At 38.1% G+C, this 20,255-nt stretch overlaps 1 protein-coding gene across 5 annotated transcripts in view; it reads right to left on the bottom strand.

Moving 5' to 3' along the window:
• The window catches only part of SMAD2 (SMAD family member 2), a 76,202-nt gene that overhangs the window by 4,766 nt on the left and 51,181 nt on the right, over positions 1 to 20,255 (bottom strand). For all 5 annotated transcript variants that reach the window (XM_019464118.2, XM_019464121.2, XM_019464122.2 and 2 more), the window contains 7 exons: positions 19,706 to 19,899; positions 18,465 to 18,599; positions 15,596 to 15,670; positions 5,873 to 5,926; positions 4,452 to 4,664; positions 1,380 to 1,517; positions 1,040 to 1,184 (listed from right to left, as the gene is read on the bottom strand). In XM_019464118.2, the coding sequence (XP_019319663.1) occupies positions 1,040 to 1,184; positions 1,380 to 1,517; positions 4,452 to 4,664; positions 5,873 to 5,926; positions 15,596 to 15,670; positions 18,465 to 18,599; positions 19,706 to 19,899 (954 nt within the window). The remainder of the gene's footprint in view (positions 1 to 1,039; positions 1,185 to 1,379; positions 1,518 to 4,451; positions 4,665 to 5,872; positions 5,927 to 15,595; positions 15,671 to 18,464; positions 18,600 to 19,705; positions 19,900 to 20,255) is intronic.

The following is a 20,255-nucleotide window of genomic DNA, read 5'->3' on the forward strand; positions in this document are numbered from 1 at the left end:
AAAAAAAAAAAAAAGGGAACAGAAACAGTTAATTCTTAGCCATGCTGAAATGAGTGAGATATTGCATTATTTAAAACAGAGGACAAGACCATGGGGAAGGGGAAAAATATTTATATAAATATAAATATAAATATAAATATAAATATAAATATAAATATAAATATAAATATAAATATATAGTTCCAAACAGGGAGGGAGCCAAACCATAAGAGACATTTAAATACAGAGAACAAACTGAGGATCAAGGGAGTGGCGGGGGTCGGGGAACGGGTGTGTGTGGAGATGGGCATCGAGGAGGGCATTTGTTGGGATGAGCACTGGGTGTTTTATAAAGTAAGTGATGAATCACGGGAATCTACTCCTGAAGCTAAGAGCACACCGTATACACTAGGTGTTAGCTAACCTGACAATAAATCATATAATAAATAAATAAATAAAATTAAAAAACAAAAACAAAAACAAAAAACACAGCACAGTGCCTGGCTCCTAACAAGTACCCCCTTCTATTACTGAATAAAGTTCTACCTCTTAACCTTATATTCAACTGGTCAACTTGTCTGTCCAGCCGCCTTCTCCTTTACCTTCCATACTCCAGTTGACACGGAACTGGATTCTGTTGCCAGGATCACTGTGGCCCAACCCTTCAACCCCTAACTGAAATCCTACGCATCTTTCCAAATCCAGACCATGTGGCATCTCTATCAGAAGAAGCCTTCCCAGAGCCTCAGTGAAAGCGCCTCTCCTTCCATGTACTGACATAGCCTTCAAATATACCCCTTTTATGGTATTTAACACCCTGCATTACGTTACAGCGCATGTCTGCACAGGTTCTAATTCTGTCTTCTACACTGCCAGCATAGGAACTGGCAGTAGTTTTGAACGTAGAGACCTCCAACTCCCTTTTGTGATTTTGCATATGCTCTGCTGACTCCATAACCTTAAGGAAAATAGATCCGTGTGAACTCCAGAAGACACAAAGAATGGGGGAGAAAAGAATCAAACATTGTGGAAACTGAAGAACTGAATATGTATTTCATACCGGTATTCTGCTCCCCACCCTTTCACAAAACTCATTCTTATGGTGCACATTCTAGTTAGTTGATACACGGCTTCAAAACCCTGATTGACAGACTGAGCCAGAAGAGCAGCAAATTCCTGGTTGTTGAAGATCTTCAGATTACAGCCTACGATTGAAAAAAGTAAAAAAAAAAAAAAAATACTGTGTGAAAAGAATATCATGATCAAGAAAATAATTTTAAAGGGGCTACAGATCTTAAAATGCAAGGACGCCAATCATCTCCTGATTCCTAAAATTACTAGCAACTAGAGAAGCTCAGCGAGCTGACACAACAGGTCTGCTGACACAGACGCATCCATACCTGGTGGGATTTTACACACTGTTGCCGGGTGCCAGCCGTATCTCTGATTACAGTTGGGGCTCTGCACAAAGATTGCACTATCGCTTAGGCACTCTGCAAAAACTTCTCCACCTATGTAATATAAGCGTACTCCTCTTCCTAAAACAAAATACATATGGGATTAGTTTCATAACATCTCCTGTTTCAGTATGACTTTGGGAGAGTCTTCTTGGAGGAGGATTAAAATGATAGAAGGTATTTTGATAACCTTTTCCATAGCAATGCTTTTCTGAGGTCTAACACTGAAACATACCACTCTGTATTTTTCCAAGTATTTTTTAACAATGATTTTATTGATTTGAAAAAATACACGCTTGTCAAAAGTACGTCAACGATGTAAAAAAGTACATGTAAAGAATTCCATACAAATTATATATTATTTTAAAACACGTAAAATAAATGGAGTTAAGTCTAAAGGAATTAACTGTTTGGATAAATACGCCTTCGTCATAATAGACGGTATTTCCTTAAAGATGCCACTAAGGTTAAGAAAAAAGTGAATAAAATCATCAAGAAGTTAGTGTCATTTGCCATTTTTACAATTATATTAAGGTGTCCACCAAATCCCTAGGTAGATAAGCAGAACTAGGGGAGAAAAAATTATGCTGGAAGATTTTAATATACTTTTTTCAGAATCGGACAAATACACACAAAATATTAGAGACAGAAGGATTTAAAAAACCAACTGTGAAAGGTAGAGATCTCAGACAGCACCTAAGATTCTCACTCCTGGTGTGCAGACATCTTTTCTATTATTCAGTCAAACACGAATCTAGGTGCTGCCGTTAAGGAATTTCTCGCATGTAATTAAGGTCTCAAATCTGCTGACCTCAAGAAAGGGAGGTCCTCTTTTGGCAGGCCTGACTTAATCAGGTGCCAGCCCTTAAAAAGGACGGGGCTGTCCCTGGTGAAAGTGATTCAAAGTGTGAGCGAGAGGGTTCAACACCAGAGATTCTCGGCTGCTGACCGTGAAGACAGAGGGCCCGCGAGGCAAGGAATGGAGGGGACTCCCACTTGCTGAGAACAGCTTCTAGCTGTCAGTCTGCAGGAAATGAAGACCTCGCTGCTGTAACTTGAAGGAAGTGAACCCTGTGACAATCATGTGAGCTTGGAAGAGGCCCTCCAAGCTCCAGAGGAGGACACGACAAAGTCAATGCCATGATTTCCCCTCGTAAGATCCTGAGGAGACTCCTAACCCATGCCTGGACTCCTGACCTGCAGACACTGTGAGATCATAAATCCGTGTTGTTTCAGGCTGGCAAGCGTGTGGTAACATGTTACACAGCAAATGAAAACTAAGAAAACATTTAATACATAAACACAGAACCTGATGCCCTGCTCTTGTGACCACAGAATATTTGTAAAACAACCAGACGTACACTTGACCATCAGGAAAAGATTAAATCCAAAAAGCAGAGATTTTCCAAGCTATAGCCTCTCATCAAAACCACCCAATAAGTTAGAAATTGAAAGTAAAAAGATCCAATAATTGCGGCAACCTAAAATTATGTAGAGAAGGAAATACAGTAGAGGAAACCTGTTGAATTTTTATGCAGAACCCCAACTAAAACACAGGCAAAACCAGAATTATTTTAGTTAACGTAGGGTGGGTAGTCAGAAGCCTTCCTTACCCACAAGACACCTAAGATTACACAGAATTTATACATCAAGCAAGATTTGAGAAATTCCACACAAAGCAACATTAACAGACCTCTTTAAGTTACAGCACGTTTGCAGAATGATACTCGCTCTTTAGTGACCAGCATTATTTCTCACAAGAGGTCAGAGTTAATTCATTAGAAACTGAAGCAAACTATTGTTAAAAGAGGTTACTTTAAGGAAATGAGAACTATGTTCAGTTATATTAGTCAAACTTTTTCTACCTCATTGCCAAAAAAAATACTGGGGACTCAAAGAGTTGCTGTTTATGTGGATTGCATCTATGGAAACTTAGCACATTAGATATTAAAACTGAGATTCAAAAAAATTTATAATTCATTTAAAGTTCTAAATAATACATCTATTAAATACTAACATAAATAACATGTTTATGAAAAATAACTATTTCCTCTCCCCGCCCCCCCCGCCCCCCAATTAGTGAGAACAGCAATGTTTTACATTTTTGCAAATCTCTCTAATGTCTGGCTTAAGAGAAGAAAGTTGGATTCTTATCAGATTCTACATGTAATCTCTTGCAAAATCACATGCCTTGTAGCTTCTGGAATATTTCACTGTACATTCATGAGCGAATGAGAGTGGAAAAAAAGGCAAATAGCATCTTAGTACCATTATGAAAGAAGTTTTGACCTCACGAAGTTGCTGAAAGGGTGTCTGGGACTACCACATTTTGAGAGCCTCTGAACTATTTTTTGACCTATGTATTAAACAGTAGTTCTTATTTATAATATCCTGCTTCGGGGGCACCTGGGTGGCTCAGTCGGTTGAGTGTCCAACTTCAGCTCAGGTCATGATTTCAAGGTTCATGGGTTCGAGCCCCGCATCGGGCTCTGTGCTGACAGCTCAGAGCCTGGAACCTGCTTTGGTTTCTGTGTCTCCCTCTCTCTCTTCCCTCCCCCACCCCCACTCGCACTCTGTCTCTCTTTCAAAAATAAACACTAAAAAAATTTTTTAATAATAAAATAAAGTATCTTGTTTTAGATTAAGGGTGAGCAGATTTAATTATTTAGTATATTAATTCCCTGAAGGGGGAAACACTAGGGGACTGGAAAAAAGTCATGGTTTGTTAAAATTGTAATTCGAAAATCTGAACAGGACACCTTTATGGCTGGTGGAGGTGCAGCAAAGTAATTTTAACATGCATTTATTGAAGGACTTCCCGGAACCAAGGGTGCCAAATAAAGAGAAGCCGAAGGTCAGAGTCTGCGGATCTATTAAAGCAGCGAAGCTGTGCACTCACACTGACAAGAGACAAGGCAGGCGTTTCTGCACACAATCTTCTGCTGTGGCAAACTGCACGATGCTCACATTATGAGTATACGGCACTGGTTCTTGACAGAAGGTAAAAACACATACCTATATGTCTTCTTGTCATTTCTACGGTGGCATTTCGGTTGACGTTGGAGAGCAACCCTAGGCAGAACCTCTCTGAATTGGATGGATCTGTGAAACCGTCTACAGTGAGTGAGGGCTGTGATGCGTGGAAGGTCTCTCCAACCCTCTGGTTTAATTCATAATATGCTATTGAACACCAAAATGCAGGTTCTGAGTAAGTAACTGGCTGCAAATCTGGGGAAAAAAACCAAACCCATAAAAGCAAGAAATGTTGTGTGAACAGTTCAAGCCAAGAAAAGATTGAATATCATCAGATATCTGTACGTGCTCTATGCCAGCCTAAACTGGCTGCAGCTCAGGAAGCAGACTTAACATCTACACCACAGACTCCAGTCTCCATTAGATCATACCAGATTTTCAATGTTTCAAATTTCCCCCATCTCATTCGGTCATCTAATCTTCAAACATCTTTTTTAGACTTTCTGGGGGGTCATGTTCTACTAGTAGTTTTACCCTAGTTCCTGTTCAAATATAAAACCATCGCGGGTAAAGTAAATCAACTTACATAATAAAACTAATTTTTCGTAGGATAAAGTGGAATAAAGCTGGAGCAAGGACTGAGTCAAACGCCACAAGAAGAAAAATTCTATCATAATCATGGAACACAAAATACGACGTATTTTTGACATTGTCTATTTTAACATGAGATTCTCGGTGAGTTACCCTAGTTACACAAATAGAAAACCCATGCATATACAAGAAACAGAAAGTAATAAAACACAAAAGGCATGTAAGTAGAAACAGAATATAGAATCAAAAGAATCTACATATTTCATGGACCACATGAATTTAACTTCTGTAATTTTGATTAAAAGACCCAAGGAGTATCATGAACATTTTGTAGAATAAACTCCTAATGTGTAGAAACTGCAGAGAAATTGGGAAATACTGAGGTAAAACGAAGGCCAAGGATAAACTACACAATGTACACACACACACAATCTTCCATACCCCATGCATATTTGTGACTGTGTGTCTGTGTATATATACAGACACACACCTTTTTATATTAGTAATTGCTATTACAAAATATCATAAAATAAACATACCCATATAAATCTAGCCGTAATATATCATAAAACTTTCCATAAAGAATATGATTTCCATGGATAGAAAGATTTATTCGGTTTGATACTGTTTTAATAGTATTAAAAGTTTTAATAGTATTGAGGTTTTAATAGTACTGAGTTTTAATAGTATTAAGGCAAATTATCATTTTTAAAAAGCACTAATTTGAACAATCATTTGATTATCCATTGAGATCTGTTTCTCATGTATACGAAAAATAATTTTCAGAGAAGACATTTGATTAACGGAATATTATAAAAGGTGGGGGGGGGGAGGGGGGAGGGTGTGGGGGAGAGGAAGTATTTGCCACTTACCCAAACTATGATTAACAGGGGAAAGAGTAGTAGGAGACAGTTCTGCTGGAGATCCTGAAACAAAAGGAGTCAATTTTGTAACAGATCTGCAAGTACTTCCAGAACTTCTGACCAAATAATTGTTAAAACTGGTTGCATCTGGTTGTAACTATCACAAATAATACAGATAGTTTACATCCTAACAATTCAAAATAGGCAACTACAATATGTGAATTTAATTTTGGAGGCTTCAATATATAAAAGGTACAAGCGTATGAACAGCCCTAGCTTCTAGCCACCCAGTTCTCCTTCCCAAAGACATCCAGTGTTGCCAGTTCCTTGTGTACCTTTCCAGAAACAGTCTATGAGCCACACAAGCAAATATATACTGTTTTGTGCCCTTCCACCCTGATTTTTATTCACAAATGGTAACCATTCTGAACTTTGCTTTCTCACTACCAAACTTTATCAAGGATGTTGATGTTTCCTTATTTATTGCTCTCCCTTCCTCCTTCTCTCTCTCTCTCAACATAAGCTGCATAATCTTACATTATTGGTGTATTATGATCCCATATTGACGGATACTCAGACTATTTTCGATCTTCTGATTTATGAGCCAAGATTGCAATGACTAATCTTGTACATCTTGCATACTTCCAATCATATCATTCTCTTAAGAGAAACTGCCAGGTCAAAGGGTTATACATCCATAATTTTGATAGATTTTGCCAAAACTGTCATCTATAGAGGTGGTACCAGTTTACATTCCGGTGGCAACATAAATGGTGAAGAGGATGCTGATGTGTTATCACTGACAGGTGAAAACATGGTTTTAACAAGTAGAGTTCTAATTTGTATTTCTCTCATAAGTGACATGGAACTGCTTTATTAAACTTTTTTATATTGCATTTCCTTTCTGTGAACAGTCTCTTCTTTTGCTCATGTTTCTACAGTGGTGTTGATCACCCTCACTGATTTATAAAAGGGTCTTTATGTACTAGGGATATCAGTCCTTTTATGATATGGCTTGTAAATATTTGGTCATCTGTCTTAAGACTGACTCTTCCTAATTTTGATTAAGCAGAATTTTTAAAAACGATCATGTGTTTTAATTCGTGAATCATTTTGGGATATGTCACACTTCGATAAAACAGTTGTGACAGTTGGATATTCCTGACTTACTCTTAACCTTCAGGGGATACTTCTAATATTTTCCCATTAAGTAGGACGGTGATTTGGGGATGAGAGATAAAATTCCTTATTTAGCATTTTTGCATCAATAATCTCAAACAATACTGGTCTGCGGATTTACATTCTAACTGCAATGTTATACTGCCTCATGGAGACAATCTAGAAGCTTTATGTCTTTTTTAAGCTCTGTAACAGTTTACATAGCATTGTAATAAAGCATTTTTAATAGTTTGAAAGAATGCCTGTGTAAAATTGTCTGTAGCTAACAATTTTCTAGGGTTTACCCTAAGACATTTCTCTTTTCCTTCCATGAAAGTTCAGTTAAGATAGCTCTATTTTCTTGAGTCAGTTTTGGTAAATTACATTTTCTTAGAAAATTATCCATTTCTTCCTGTTTTAGGCAAACAGGTTAAACCTAATCAAGGCAATAAGGAGAGGGGGCACAGATACATAAAATACACAAACACAGAAGAAAAAAACCAGAATCTTTCAGAGACTACTTGACCCAATTCCATGCAATTACATTTTAAAGCGCATTTGTCGTAAACGCTGTTAAGCAATCTCACAATTACAGAATATGTTGTGTTTTCTGGTCATCTTCTCTTCACGTTTGGGGAAAGTTATGCTAAAAAGCACGACCCACAGCCCCCACACTTCAAGCAACACAGCAACAGTGCAGATGCAGAATAAGACAGGGAAGACCCCAGCCTCGCGCAGGTCTCCCCTCCCCCACGCCATTATAACCAGGACAAAATACCAGGCAGCAACAGGTGAGATGGCAACCCCCAAAGAAACCGATGAACCAAAAATAGAGAACAGGTGACAATTATTTTTCTGAAGACAGAACCATCTTCCCAAACAAAAAATTAAGTTCCTGAGTTCTTTTTTTGTTCTTCAGTTTGAAAAATCTGCTGGCAAGTCACAACAGGTCCAACTAAGAAAGGTCAAAATATATTTAGAACAATGAACTAAAACTCACCGTTTCCTGAAGCTGGTATAAAATAAACAAAGCTACCATGAGAAATGGAAGAAACTGCCCAAGTATTCTTATCTTTCAGCTATTGATTCCTCTATTAACTACTTGTCACTTATCAAAAGCGACCAGATCTAGAAAGAATGGCTCACTGTAATCACTCGTAAAATGTGTAAATGTTAACATAAGCTAACGATTTATTAGAAACTTTTTTTAAAGATGCAGATTAACGGATAATTAGCCGATTAGCTACTCATATATTCACACTGCTACTGAAGTCTGCGACTTCCAGTAACGAGAGTAAGAATCTTCAGTATTCAGGCAGTGGTTTCTAGTAGTACTGGAAGCCGAAGCATCTAGAGGAATACTTGTGTATCTCTGCATACAAGTTTGCCTGTAGTTGTAGGATACATTTTTCAATGAGGAAATTTTAGATCAAAAAGAACGCGGATTACATTTTTACAGGTGCCAAAGTACCTCCCCAAACGACTGGCCCCACAAATTACGAGCCAGAGTATCTTCATTCTGTGCCTCTACCTTCTGACACCTGCCTACTTGATAGGGTTAAAGAGGCTACTCTATTTTCTTGTTTCATTTTTGTTACAAATAGCACGTTTGTGTACTTTTGTCCATTTTCCTATTACCTACCATCTGTTTCTTCTTGATTTGTAAGTGGTTTTAAATTTCAAAATCAGGGGCACCCAGGTGGCTCAGTCGGCTTAAGCATCCGACTCTTGATTTGGGTTCAGATCATAATTTCCCAATCTGTGCGATCAAGCCCTGCGTCGGGCTCTGCACAGAGAGGAGCCTGCTTGGGATTCTCTCTCTCCCTCTCTCTCTGTACTCCCCCAGCCCCCATGTGCATGCGCTCTAAGTAAATAAACTTTAGAAAAAATAAATGAACTTTGAAATCAGTTATTAAGACTGGTCATTCATTTGCAACTATTTCCCCACATTTCTGGTTTCTTTTGACATAGCTTGCAAGGTAACATTAATTTTTTAAATCAGACATTACTTTTTTAGAGCAGTAGGCTCACAGCAAAAGTGAGTACAATGAAAGTACAAAGAACTCCCATATACCCATGTACACACACACGGACAAACTCCTCTGCAACGAGTACCTCGCACAATGGCTCACTCGTTGCCATCAAGGAAATGACACCGACACACCTTTATCACCCAAAGCCCACAGTTTACACTAGGGCTTCATTGTTGGAGTTGTACATTCTATGGGTTTTAACAAGAATATAACATATAGTCACCATGTAATATCCTAAAAAATAAAAATCCCCTGGGCTCTGTCTATTCATCTCTTCTTCCCCACGAGCCCCTTAGATATCACCTATCTTTTTCTTGTCTCTACAGTTCTCCCTTTTCCAGAACGTCATGGAGTTGCAATCATAAAGTATGTAGCCTTTACACTTTGGGTTCTTTCACTTGCATTGCGAATTTAAGGTTCCTCTACGTCTTTTCATGACTTGGTAGCCCATTACTTTTTAGCGCTGTGTAATACTCCTTTCTCTGGATGTACCAGTCTGTTTATCCATTCGCCTACTGAAGAACCTCGTAGTTGTTTCCAAGTTCTGGCAATTGTGAATAAAGCTGCTATACACATCCATATGCATGTTTCTGTGTGTCCCTACATTTTGAACTCTTTTGGGAAACACCATGGAGCGGGACTGCTGGATCATAAGGTAAGAGTATGTTTAGCTTTGTAAGAGGCTGCCACAATGTGTCTTCCAAAGGGGTTGTCCCATTTTGCATTCCCACCAGCCGTGAATGAGAGTTCCTGGTGCTCCACACTGTCACCAGCGTTTGGCGTCACCAGTGTCTGGATTCTGGCCATTCTCATAGGTGTGTGGTAGTAACATTTTAAATTTTATTTATTTATTTATTTAAACTTGTCGACATTGTCTCTGATGGTTTTAAACCTTGTGTATTTCTCGTTCAGATTATTTAGGAAATTCCTCAGTGTCACGTACTAAAACTTAGAGGGTTTCATCTTTAGCATTTAAGTGTTTGCTCCAAATGGAATTCATTTGGTATGAGATGAATTACATGTTCAGGGTTATCTTGCAATTTCTTTGGAGGAGTATTAGTTTGGATTCCTTGAGCAAAATTAACGGCTGAAGATACATTAGTAAGTTCAAGTGTATTAGTCAACCATAAATGAACAGATCTCAAATGAAACAACAAAAATAGAATTATTCTTTCAAACGGCATATACAAAAGGACAGTTAAAGGTCTTAAGGCCATTTCACCTGAATGTCTTTGCTTTTATATTACAGTGAAAACCCTGAAGAACTAAAATTATCTACTCTTTTGTTTTTATACCACACCTGCTGAAAAGCAAGCTTTAAAAGGACCTAATTTACTGAATACAGACCAATCACTTTCATAAACCTTTCAGGAAACTGGGAATCATGTTGGGGTAACTCCTTCAACCTTAGCTCTACACCTCATTACCAAGCAAGTCGTAGCTCAGCCATTAATCTCATTTCTCCCTATGTCATGAAACCAGCCCAGAGAAGTCTAGTGCAGCAGTCAAGAATGAGGTGTCTAGAATCTGACATCCTAGGTGCATATTTCTCTCACTTTTTAGCTCTTTTTCTATGACGTTCACTGCAATGTTGTTTTATTTTTATTTTCTGTAAACACTGAAACTTTTAAAATTAAGAGAATAATTATTGCTGGATGATGTAAATTACATGGAATGTCTGTATTTTCTTTTTTTAACCTATCTTTAATTTTTTATAATGAACACCCACTTGCAGAATTCCAAATGTTGCAGCATAAGTTCATCTGTAAAATATTCTCCTGTATTTGACACGAAATGGTAGAGACATTAGATAGGCAAGAAAAGAAAAAAGACACTTGTAATATGTCAATTCCAGCTCAAAAATGTGCTTCTTTATTATGTTATATGCATTTTCAAATTTTCAATGAGAATGAATTCTGTTTATGATGAGAATAAAGGTGCTTTTCTTTTGTTTTATTAATAACTTCTACAGGGTTTCCCTTATAATTAGAATGTAGAAGATGGAGAAAAACCCTGGATCCTAAATTAACCAGAAGAAAATACTGAAAACACACAAAAAATTATATTTTTCTTTAGAGCTACCAAAAAGCTGGAGATCTATTTATGAAGCCTAAGTGAACTAGTTTACAGAGGCGGATGAAGTCTTCCTATGTAAGCAGAGAGTAGGAACCATTTTCATCACTGAGAGCACCCGCCAAGTCGGGACACAGACACACACAGGACTGGGCTTGCCAAAGGAAAAACCAAGTAACATTTTAATGGCCACGCACAGGCAAATGGAATCTGAAAGCCCAAGCACGGACGTAGTCCTCTTCGCCAGTCAGTGTTAACCCACAGGTCTTTGGCTGAGGACAGGGTAGCAGGGGGAGTTGTGGGCGGGGCTGGAAAGTAGCGAGAGGTCCTGCAGTCTTGCCACACTCCTAACTGAAAACCTGCCGAGGGAGGAGGCTGCCCCTACTTTCAAGCCTGTGGTGATCTGATTTGATTAAAACATTAAATCATCATGCATCCAACTCAACTCCTAATCGTGTGGAAGAGATCAGCTCCTCAACTTAGCAACCAGAGAGAGAAAAGGGGAATGCTTTCCAAGGGAGAATGTGATCTACGGGACTCTCTCGTATTATTTCAGCATCCAATTAAAAGAACACATGAGACATACAAGGTAGTAGGAAAGACTGACCCTTAATGAAAAGATAAAAGACAACAGAAGCAGACCTACATGTGAAGCAGATACTGGAATTACCAGATGAAGACTTTCAACTGGAAACTGTAAAACTGAAAAATAGATGACCTGAAATGAATTCACTGAATTGGCTTAACGGCAGACCAAAAGTTAGACCCTCTTATACACCACTTGACTCCCAGCAAAGGTGCCAAGGTGAATCAACAGGAGAAAGAAATGTCTCTTCAACAAATGGCACCAAAACGACTGGACAAGTGTCGGGGGAAATGGAAGGGCGGGCAGAGATGGCAAATATGTAGGGAAACACAAAAAGTTACTTTGTAACCCTTTAAAGAAACCACCACCTCAAAGTCTAAAGCAAAAATAACACCCTTCGGGGATTATACACACGTGTAAGTAAAGGACGACAGAAGCACAAATAACAGAGGTAGGTGAATGGAATTAGTGTTGTAAAATGCTTACACTGCACAGGAAGCTGTAAAGTATTACAACTTAACAATCTAAGGAGAAGGTGACCCAACTGGCACTGTAATCGCTAGAACACTGAGAGAATACTACTAAGTGCTACTGTTAACAAGTCAAGAGAGTGAATAGAGTGGGTTCAAACATAAATATGTTTGATGAATTTGAAAGAAGGCAGGCAAATTATAAACAGAGGAACAAAAAACAGATGGAACAAATAGAAAACAAACAGCAAACTGGTAACCCAAACCCAATGACAGCAATAATTACATGAAATAAAAAGAGACTAAATATTCCAATTAAAAGACAAAGACTGACAGAGTAGGGCATACAATGCTGTCCACAAGGGACACATTTTAAACACAACGATACAAACAAACTCAAAGGATGAAAAATCTACCATACAACCAATGAAATAAATAAGAAATGGTGATGTTAACAGGAGACACGTTTTATAATGAGGGCCAAATTCATCAGAAGGACATAATAATTTTAAATGTGCACCTGTCAATGACTGAGATTCAAAATACATGAAGCAAAAACTGACAGGCCTACAGGCAGAGAAGGGCAAATCCAATATCTGAGTTGGAGACATTAATGCTCCTCTCCATTACTAACAGTACAAGTAGAGAAAAATGAGAGGGGATTAGGAAGATCTAAACACCACCACTGAGCATGCCCTAAATGACGTAGAGAACATCACATGTGCAGAACAGACCTTCTTTTCAATTATACATGAAACTCTTATCTCTACAAATAAGCCACGCTGCGGCATGAAACAATTTTAGTAAATTTCCAAAGACTGAAATCGTGCATGTTCTTTTGGGCCGTAACAGAATTAAGTTAGAAATCTAGGAAGTATCTAGAAAACTCCCACAATTCTAAAAAACCAGAGTTTAAAGAGAGTTCAATTTTGCTCTAAATTGGGGTCCTGCGTCAGTCAGAACTCACTACAGTGCTGAGAGAGGAGTAGATAGTGGGTAGAAGCCTGGTGGTTGAACCAACTTTTAACACCTCATGAATCAAGTATGTACACCGTCATTACGAGAAATAACTTACACATATCATTTGGAAAAAGTACCATCTCCCCACTGTAACGGAATTAGAAATATTAGCCTCGGTTCAAAGCAAGACCCCGAAACACTGAATCCGTTGTAGTTGATTTCACTTCTTCTCTCCTTCTCAAACTGGACCTTTATCATAACCAATGATTATCTGCACCTCATGGCGCCTCCCGTGTCAGCCCTATGATCAAATAGGGATTCATGCACTCACTGGAATCCTTGTGACCTTCTGTGTCTGGCTTCTTTCACTTAATATAACGCTTCCAAGGTTCATCTTCGTTGTACCATGGATCAGTACATCATTCTTTTATACGGTTGAATAATATTTCACCATACAGACACACCTCATTTAATTTATCCATTCATCATTTGATGGACAATTGGGTGGCCTCCACTTTTGCACTACTATGGGTAATACCTAAGTGAACATTTGTGCACAAGTTTAGTGTGGACATGTTTTCAATTTTCTTGGGTATATACCTAGGAGTGAAATTGCTGGGTCATATTGTTATTCTATATTTAACTTTTTAAAGAACAACAAACTTTTCCCAAGCAACCAAACCACTTTACATTCTCACCAGCAACAAATGAAGACTCCCGACTTGTCAGAATCCCCACCAACACTTGTTATCGTCTCTTTCTGACTTAGCCAATGTAATGGTGTGAAGTGGTATGGCACCGTGCTGTTGATTTGCATGTCCCTGATGACTAATGATGTTGAGCACCTTTTCCTGGCATTCACTTTTAAATGTCACAGTGGCAGTTGTCCATCATGGGGCAAAAAGGAACACGACCGGTTCAAGAATACAGATCTTTGGCATACAGGCGTGACAGGAAGATGTATTTGGAAAGCCAAATAACGTGTGCAGTAAGACAGTGTGCATTAAGATGCACTGTTCTTTCCAGTGGTCATTAGATTATCTACATTTCTTGGTTATCTACTACTCTGAACAGTTACAAGTATGATCTGCTACAGGAGAAGCTTCTTCATCTGGGAGTCTAAATAATGGAAAGATGTGAACAACAGAATCATTGTGAAAGCCAGTCCCCAGCCCCCCACTCCCGTCAATGCTAATTCATGTAAAAATAACTTAGATTATCATAACTACAGAATGCTTTAGTATAAACTGTGTAGAAAAACTGATGGTGTAATTTGACAGGCTGTGATACTAAAGTATCCAATCCTTAAGACTGCAGACAGGGAGAAACAGAGGAAATCAGACAATTCCCATGTCACCACAACTACCTCACTGGCAACCTAATTAGTTCTGATGGATTATACATTTTATTGCAGAAGAACTGTTTTAAGGCTTTGACATGTAATATTTATTACATGCTGAAACTTTTTCTCCACTGCATCTGGAGCGGAGAGCTAAAAATTAAGAATTAACTGAATCTGGTCAGGTACAAGGTGTTTTGTGTAAACAACCTACTATCATTCAGAACTCACTATTAAGTTAAAGGAGCACAATGGGACACCTGGGTGGCTCAGTCGGGTAAGTGTCCAACTTCGGCTCAGGTCACAGTCTCACAGTTCATGAGTTTGTGCCCCACTTCGGGCTCTGTGCTGACAGCTCAGACCTTGGAGCCTGCTTCGAATTCTGTCTCCCTCGCTCTGCCCCTCCCCCACTCATGCTCGCTCACTCTCAAAAATAAACATTTTAAAAACTTTAGAAAAAAAAATGGAGTACTGAAAAGCTGATCCTCATCCCCCATCTGCAAATTCCTCAGAAAATCTGTTACTGGGTTCATTATGGTTTTTCATCACAAACACGTTTTTTCATCGGGTAACTAAAACTTTAAACAGAAGTACAGAATACTTAAAAAGAAAAGTATTTGAGGGTTTCTAAATTTTCATTTAATCTAGGAGAGAAACCGGTAACAATTATTCTGCACAGCAGCATGTGTTAATTTTTCATTGACAAGAGGGCCCTCCCTTCAACGGTTCAAATATGATTATATCAATATAGAAGGTTCTTTTTTTGATGCATATCCCAACTTCTCTAAATTTAAGAGTTAAAAATAAGGGGCACCTGGGTGGCTCAGTTGGTTAAGCATCCAACTTCGGCTCAGGTTGGGATCTCACTATTCATGAGTTCAAGCCCCTCATCGGGCTCTGTGCTGATGACTCAGAGCCTGAAGCCTGCTTCAAATTCTGGGTCTCCCTTTTTCTCTGCCCCTCCCCCACCTGTGCTCTGTTTCTCTCTCAAAAGTAAACATTAAAAAAAAAAAAAAAAAAAAAAAAAAAGAGCTGTAAATATTTCTTGTGGATTCCAAACAGGACAAAAACATATTATCCCACTGTTGAGGGATTTGGAAAGGTGAGGTTTACCTGTATCCATACTTTGGTTCAACTGTTGATCACTCGTTTCTCCATCCTCACTGATATATCCAGGAGGTGGCGTTTCTACAAAAGTTCAGAACAAATCAAGCACAGTTGCAATTTCATCTCACCACCTTTGTCCTACTACTAAAGATAACTAAAGAATCACTCTGAATATTATATAACATTATTATAAAAAGCAATATTTGGTACCAAGGGCTTAAAATTCAGGTTTTGATCCAAATCTTATAGGTGAATCCTTAAAGCCTACTTGTAATATGATCAAGCTCTCTAGGCATATTTTCTTAGCTATTATTTACATATCTGGCTCATTCCCATATGTATATTTTCTGGGGCAAGAGCCAAAAATAGAACTTCAAAGATGCCTCAGTACTGAATCAGTATGCTTCAAAGACATTAGTACCTACAATTTTTTTTTTTTTTTTAAACTAATGGCCATCATCGATGGGTGACACCTAAGAGGTGATTAAAGGACCCACCACACGTATGAAATTTCAGATTACAAAGTACTACGGGCTCACATTAGGTTCTATGGGTAAAATAGGGTAATATGGTTCAGGCCTGGTCTCGCTTGAGTTTCACCTACAAAGTATACTTCTCCAGGGATTTCTAACCAGTAAATCCTGAGTGTTTGAAGCAGAAATTTAAATCCAAACAGACTACTGCACAAACCTGAGGTAAAATACTCGCTGAAGGTAAGAAAAGTAAGCTTCTAATGTGCCATTTCCAAGATGCTTTATGAACAAGATGTTTACATTCAGGAGGCATCTGAAGAGCTGAATAGGCTTCGTGTAAGATAAATACATTTCTATAATTTTACCAATTATAATTTCAAGGAGGAAAACTAAGTTTAAGGGATTATCAACAGTTTAACATTTAGATGCCTGGATAGTTTTAAGCAATTCAAGATAATGTAATTATCAAAAGGGAGAGGGAGAAAATGGGGGTTAAAGGGCTTCTTTGTTTAACCCTTTACGCTCTCCCTTCAACACGCTAACTGCAAATCTGAAGTTTCAAACTCTTCATTAAGTGTCAATACCCTAGAAGTGTTACTGATGAAATTCTCAAAATAAAATACCTTCAAATGCTCAAGCAATAAAGAACACAAAAATAAGATAATGCACATCAACATGCACTACCTTCAAGGTTAAAGCTGATAAAATTACACAGAGCTACGCTTTGCCAGTTTACCCATCCATGTCTCAAAGGTCTAAACAGGAAGAAATACAGAACTTTTAAATACTTTATCCTGTTTTGCTTTTCTCCATTATTATGTATAAAATAATAAATAATACAGCTATTATCATTTTGGAGAAAATACTAAAATTTCCTTTGAAGTGGAACAAAAAGTGAACCCTTAACTTTCACTGCCAGCTGGAGCTGGGTAAAGCCCCATTGTGCAGAGAGGCAAATAGGTGTGATCCACTTTTGATTTGCTACTTTGTAAAATAAACCAAATCTAAACAAAGAAAGAAAGGAAAATAAACCCAAGCATCTCCACAAGGAAAAACCACTAACCGTTTTGATTAACAGCCTTCCAAATAATTACCGGGTAGGTGTCTTACAAGACTGTATGCTTACGTCTCGGTTTCCTAGTATTGTTGAATAATACAAATTCCCACATCAAAGACTTAAAATGTGCCCCCCACACCACACACAACCATGTCCGGCCAAGTCTTCCCGGCGAGTGACCTGTTTCAGTCCTGCCCTCCCCTGCTGGTCCTCGCATTCCACCCGGCTCTAGGCCCTGCCCTCCTAACTTCTCAAAAAGCGTGTCTCCTAGCAACCTAAAAAGCAGTCTTAAGCCCTCTTCTGGAACAAAATAACTGTAAAAAAAAAAAATTATGCACATTAAAACAATCGGGAAACACTTTCTACCTTAAATTTAGCTATTTTTAAAAATCCTTTTTATGTCTTTAAATTGTCAACGAACAAGCATTTCTTCCATGAGACATATTAAAGAGATCTTTTTTTAAACGTACTGGAAACTAACTTCCTTATGTATTTTCTGTTGTATACTGAAAATAAGAGTGGAATGGAGACGCTGTTACAAAAGGAGAAAAAAAATGAGACATTAAAATATCCAATGGATAGCTTCATCCCCATTTGAATATGGTACCTTTAATTTCTGCTGGGGGGGGGGGAACCCCAAAAAACAAAAAAGGGAAACACAAAGTAAGAAAGTAAGAAAATATTAGTTGTTCTCCTAAAAGAACAGTGAAAACTAAAAGTGCGTTGTGGCGTATTATTAGATCACGTACTACAATAATCTGAGCAGGATTTGAGAACCATGTAGTTAAATTCATTCACTTCCCAGCAGAGGTGACTGGGGCCCAGATGAAAAAGAACCGAATTAGAGGATTTATGATTTTCAGTACAGCAGTGTTGCTACATCTGTAGGAACTCAAATATTTTATCTTCTATAGGCATAGTACATTTCTCTTTAACATTATCAAGCTATCTATGAAAATGCTTATTTGGGTGGTTTTTAGTTACACTTGCTTCAGGAATACCTTTTTCCTGAACAAGTTATTTTGCTTACATTCTGCATCTCTCTTAGCTTCAACAACTAAGACAAACTTACTAAGATCTTTTCTTTTCTGCTTCTCACAGTACTTTGATTAAAGCCACTGCAAAAGAAAATGAAATATAAAGTAAAACTTTTCTCCAGACAAAAGTGTTTAAAGTACGAGGCTTATACATTTCACAAAATAATCAACCAACAAAGCAGATTTTTCTATTCAAAATCCAGGATTTTTTTTTTTAAGTCAAATCACAAGTTACTAGTATGTGAACGTTTATGAACAAAATCTGTTTATCTATCCCAATTTTCAGGAGATTCAGAAGGTGAAAATACCTGGGATGTAATTACTCTGTGGCTCAATTCCCGCTGGGAAATTAGTGTTTTCTGGAATGGAGTGGGTATAATCATCCAGGGGAGGCAGTTCGGTCAGGATCTCGGTGTGCCGTGGCACCAATACCGGAGGCAAAACTGAAAGAGTAAAAGGAACCCAGGTTAATGGCAAAGAGCACAGGATGGGCACCAGGGAAGGGGGACAGACCAGACCTTTATTAAAAAATTAACATACACACAAAAGGAAGTAGCCTGCTTAATTTTTAAAATTTAGGGTCCATCAATTTAGCCTTATATTAGTTCCTAAGAAATTGACAAATCTGACTGGTTTTAATTTGCCATGGAGTCCAGAATTAAATTTCCAAGTTTCAATTTATCCTGTACTTTGAGGAACAAGGACATTCTGATAATACTATAACATTACCGTCAGAGTTCATATATCCCCATTGGAAAAGTTGCAGGAAGATCTGTGAAGTCAGATTTAGGCCATTTCTAGAAACATAGCTGTACTGAAATTGAAAATTTTAAAATTTTCAAGTATGCAGCTAACTAAGTAAACAAAGTCTTGCTGTGGATTTCACAATCTGCTTAGATACAGATGATACCATTAAAGTACTTCAAAGAAAATACTAAAGAATACAATGACTGAAAACAGCTCAGGCAGCAGACAGGTAGAGAGGTGTATCAGTTTAGTTCCAACCAGACTGTGAATCCGGAGATTAGAACTTCCTGAATAGGGGCTCCTGGGTGGCTCAGTCGGTTAAGCATCAGACTTCAGCTCAGGTCATGATCTCACAGTTCGTGGGTTCGAGCCCTGCGTCAGGCTCTGAGCTGTCAGCACAGACAGCTCAGACAGCTCAGAGCCTGGAGCCTGCTTCAGATTCTGTGTCTCCCTCTCTCTCTCCCTGCCCCTCCCTCCCTCATAATCCCATGCACGCACACTCTCTCTCTCTCAAAAAAAATAAACATTACAAAAAAAAAAAAGAATTTTCTGGATATGTAATTTTGAGGTCAAAGAGTATGCTATCCCAAGAAACTGACATCTCTTATCCTCTCAAGTTTATTTTCCCACATTTAAAACGTTTTAAAAGTAGTTTTAATTATTACCAAATAATACACTAAATTTCAGGTGATTTATTGCAATTTTACACCAAAACTTCCCAGGGGCAATTACATAGCAGTGCCTCATTTACTTAAGTTCAAGCATTTAATTTAAAACAAGGAAACAAATCTAATTTTTCTACCTGGTGTTTCAACTCTCTGGTAGTGGTAAGGGTTTACACATACTTCATCCTTTTTAAGATTGAAAGCATATTCGCAGTTTTCAATGGCTTTGAGTTCATGGTGACTGTGAAGGTCAGGCCAACGCCACAATCGGCAATATATCACATGTGGCAGTCCTTTTCGATGAGACACTTGCAGACGGCCATCCAGAGACCTGTCGAGAAGCAAGGGGAAAGAAACGTGGGAACTTTAAAAAAAAAAAAACAGGCGCAGCTGACTGGGCTAAATTAATACAGTAAGAGCATAAAGAAAGGAATGACAGACATTTAGTTAGTTTTAGTGAGTACAAGGAAGAAAAATGTACTATTTAATGGGTCGGATATAAAAGCAAGCAGCACCACACTACAGATGTTTCTCATAAATAGGCTACATAAATGACTCAGATGTCAATGAATGGCTAACCACTTGGGAAGAAATTGAGTTTTTTAAAAAAAGGATCATAGAGTCTGCTCGAAAAACTTTTTGTCAACTTCTATCTTGAGTAAATCAAACTCTTATTTAGGGATGCTT

Source organism: Panthera pardus, unplaced genomic scaffold, assembly GCF_024362965.1.
Source record: "Panthera pardus isolate Hobbes unplaced genomic scaffold, ASM2436296v1 HiC_scaffold_15, whole genome shotgun sequence".
Classification (NCBI taxonomy): domain Eukaryota; kingdom Metazoa; phylum Chordata; class Mammalia; order Carnivora; family Felidae; genus Panthera; species Panthera pardus.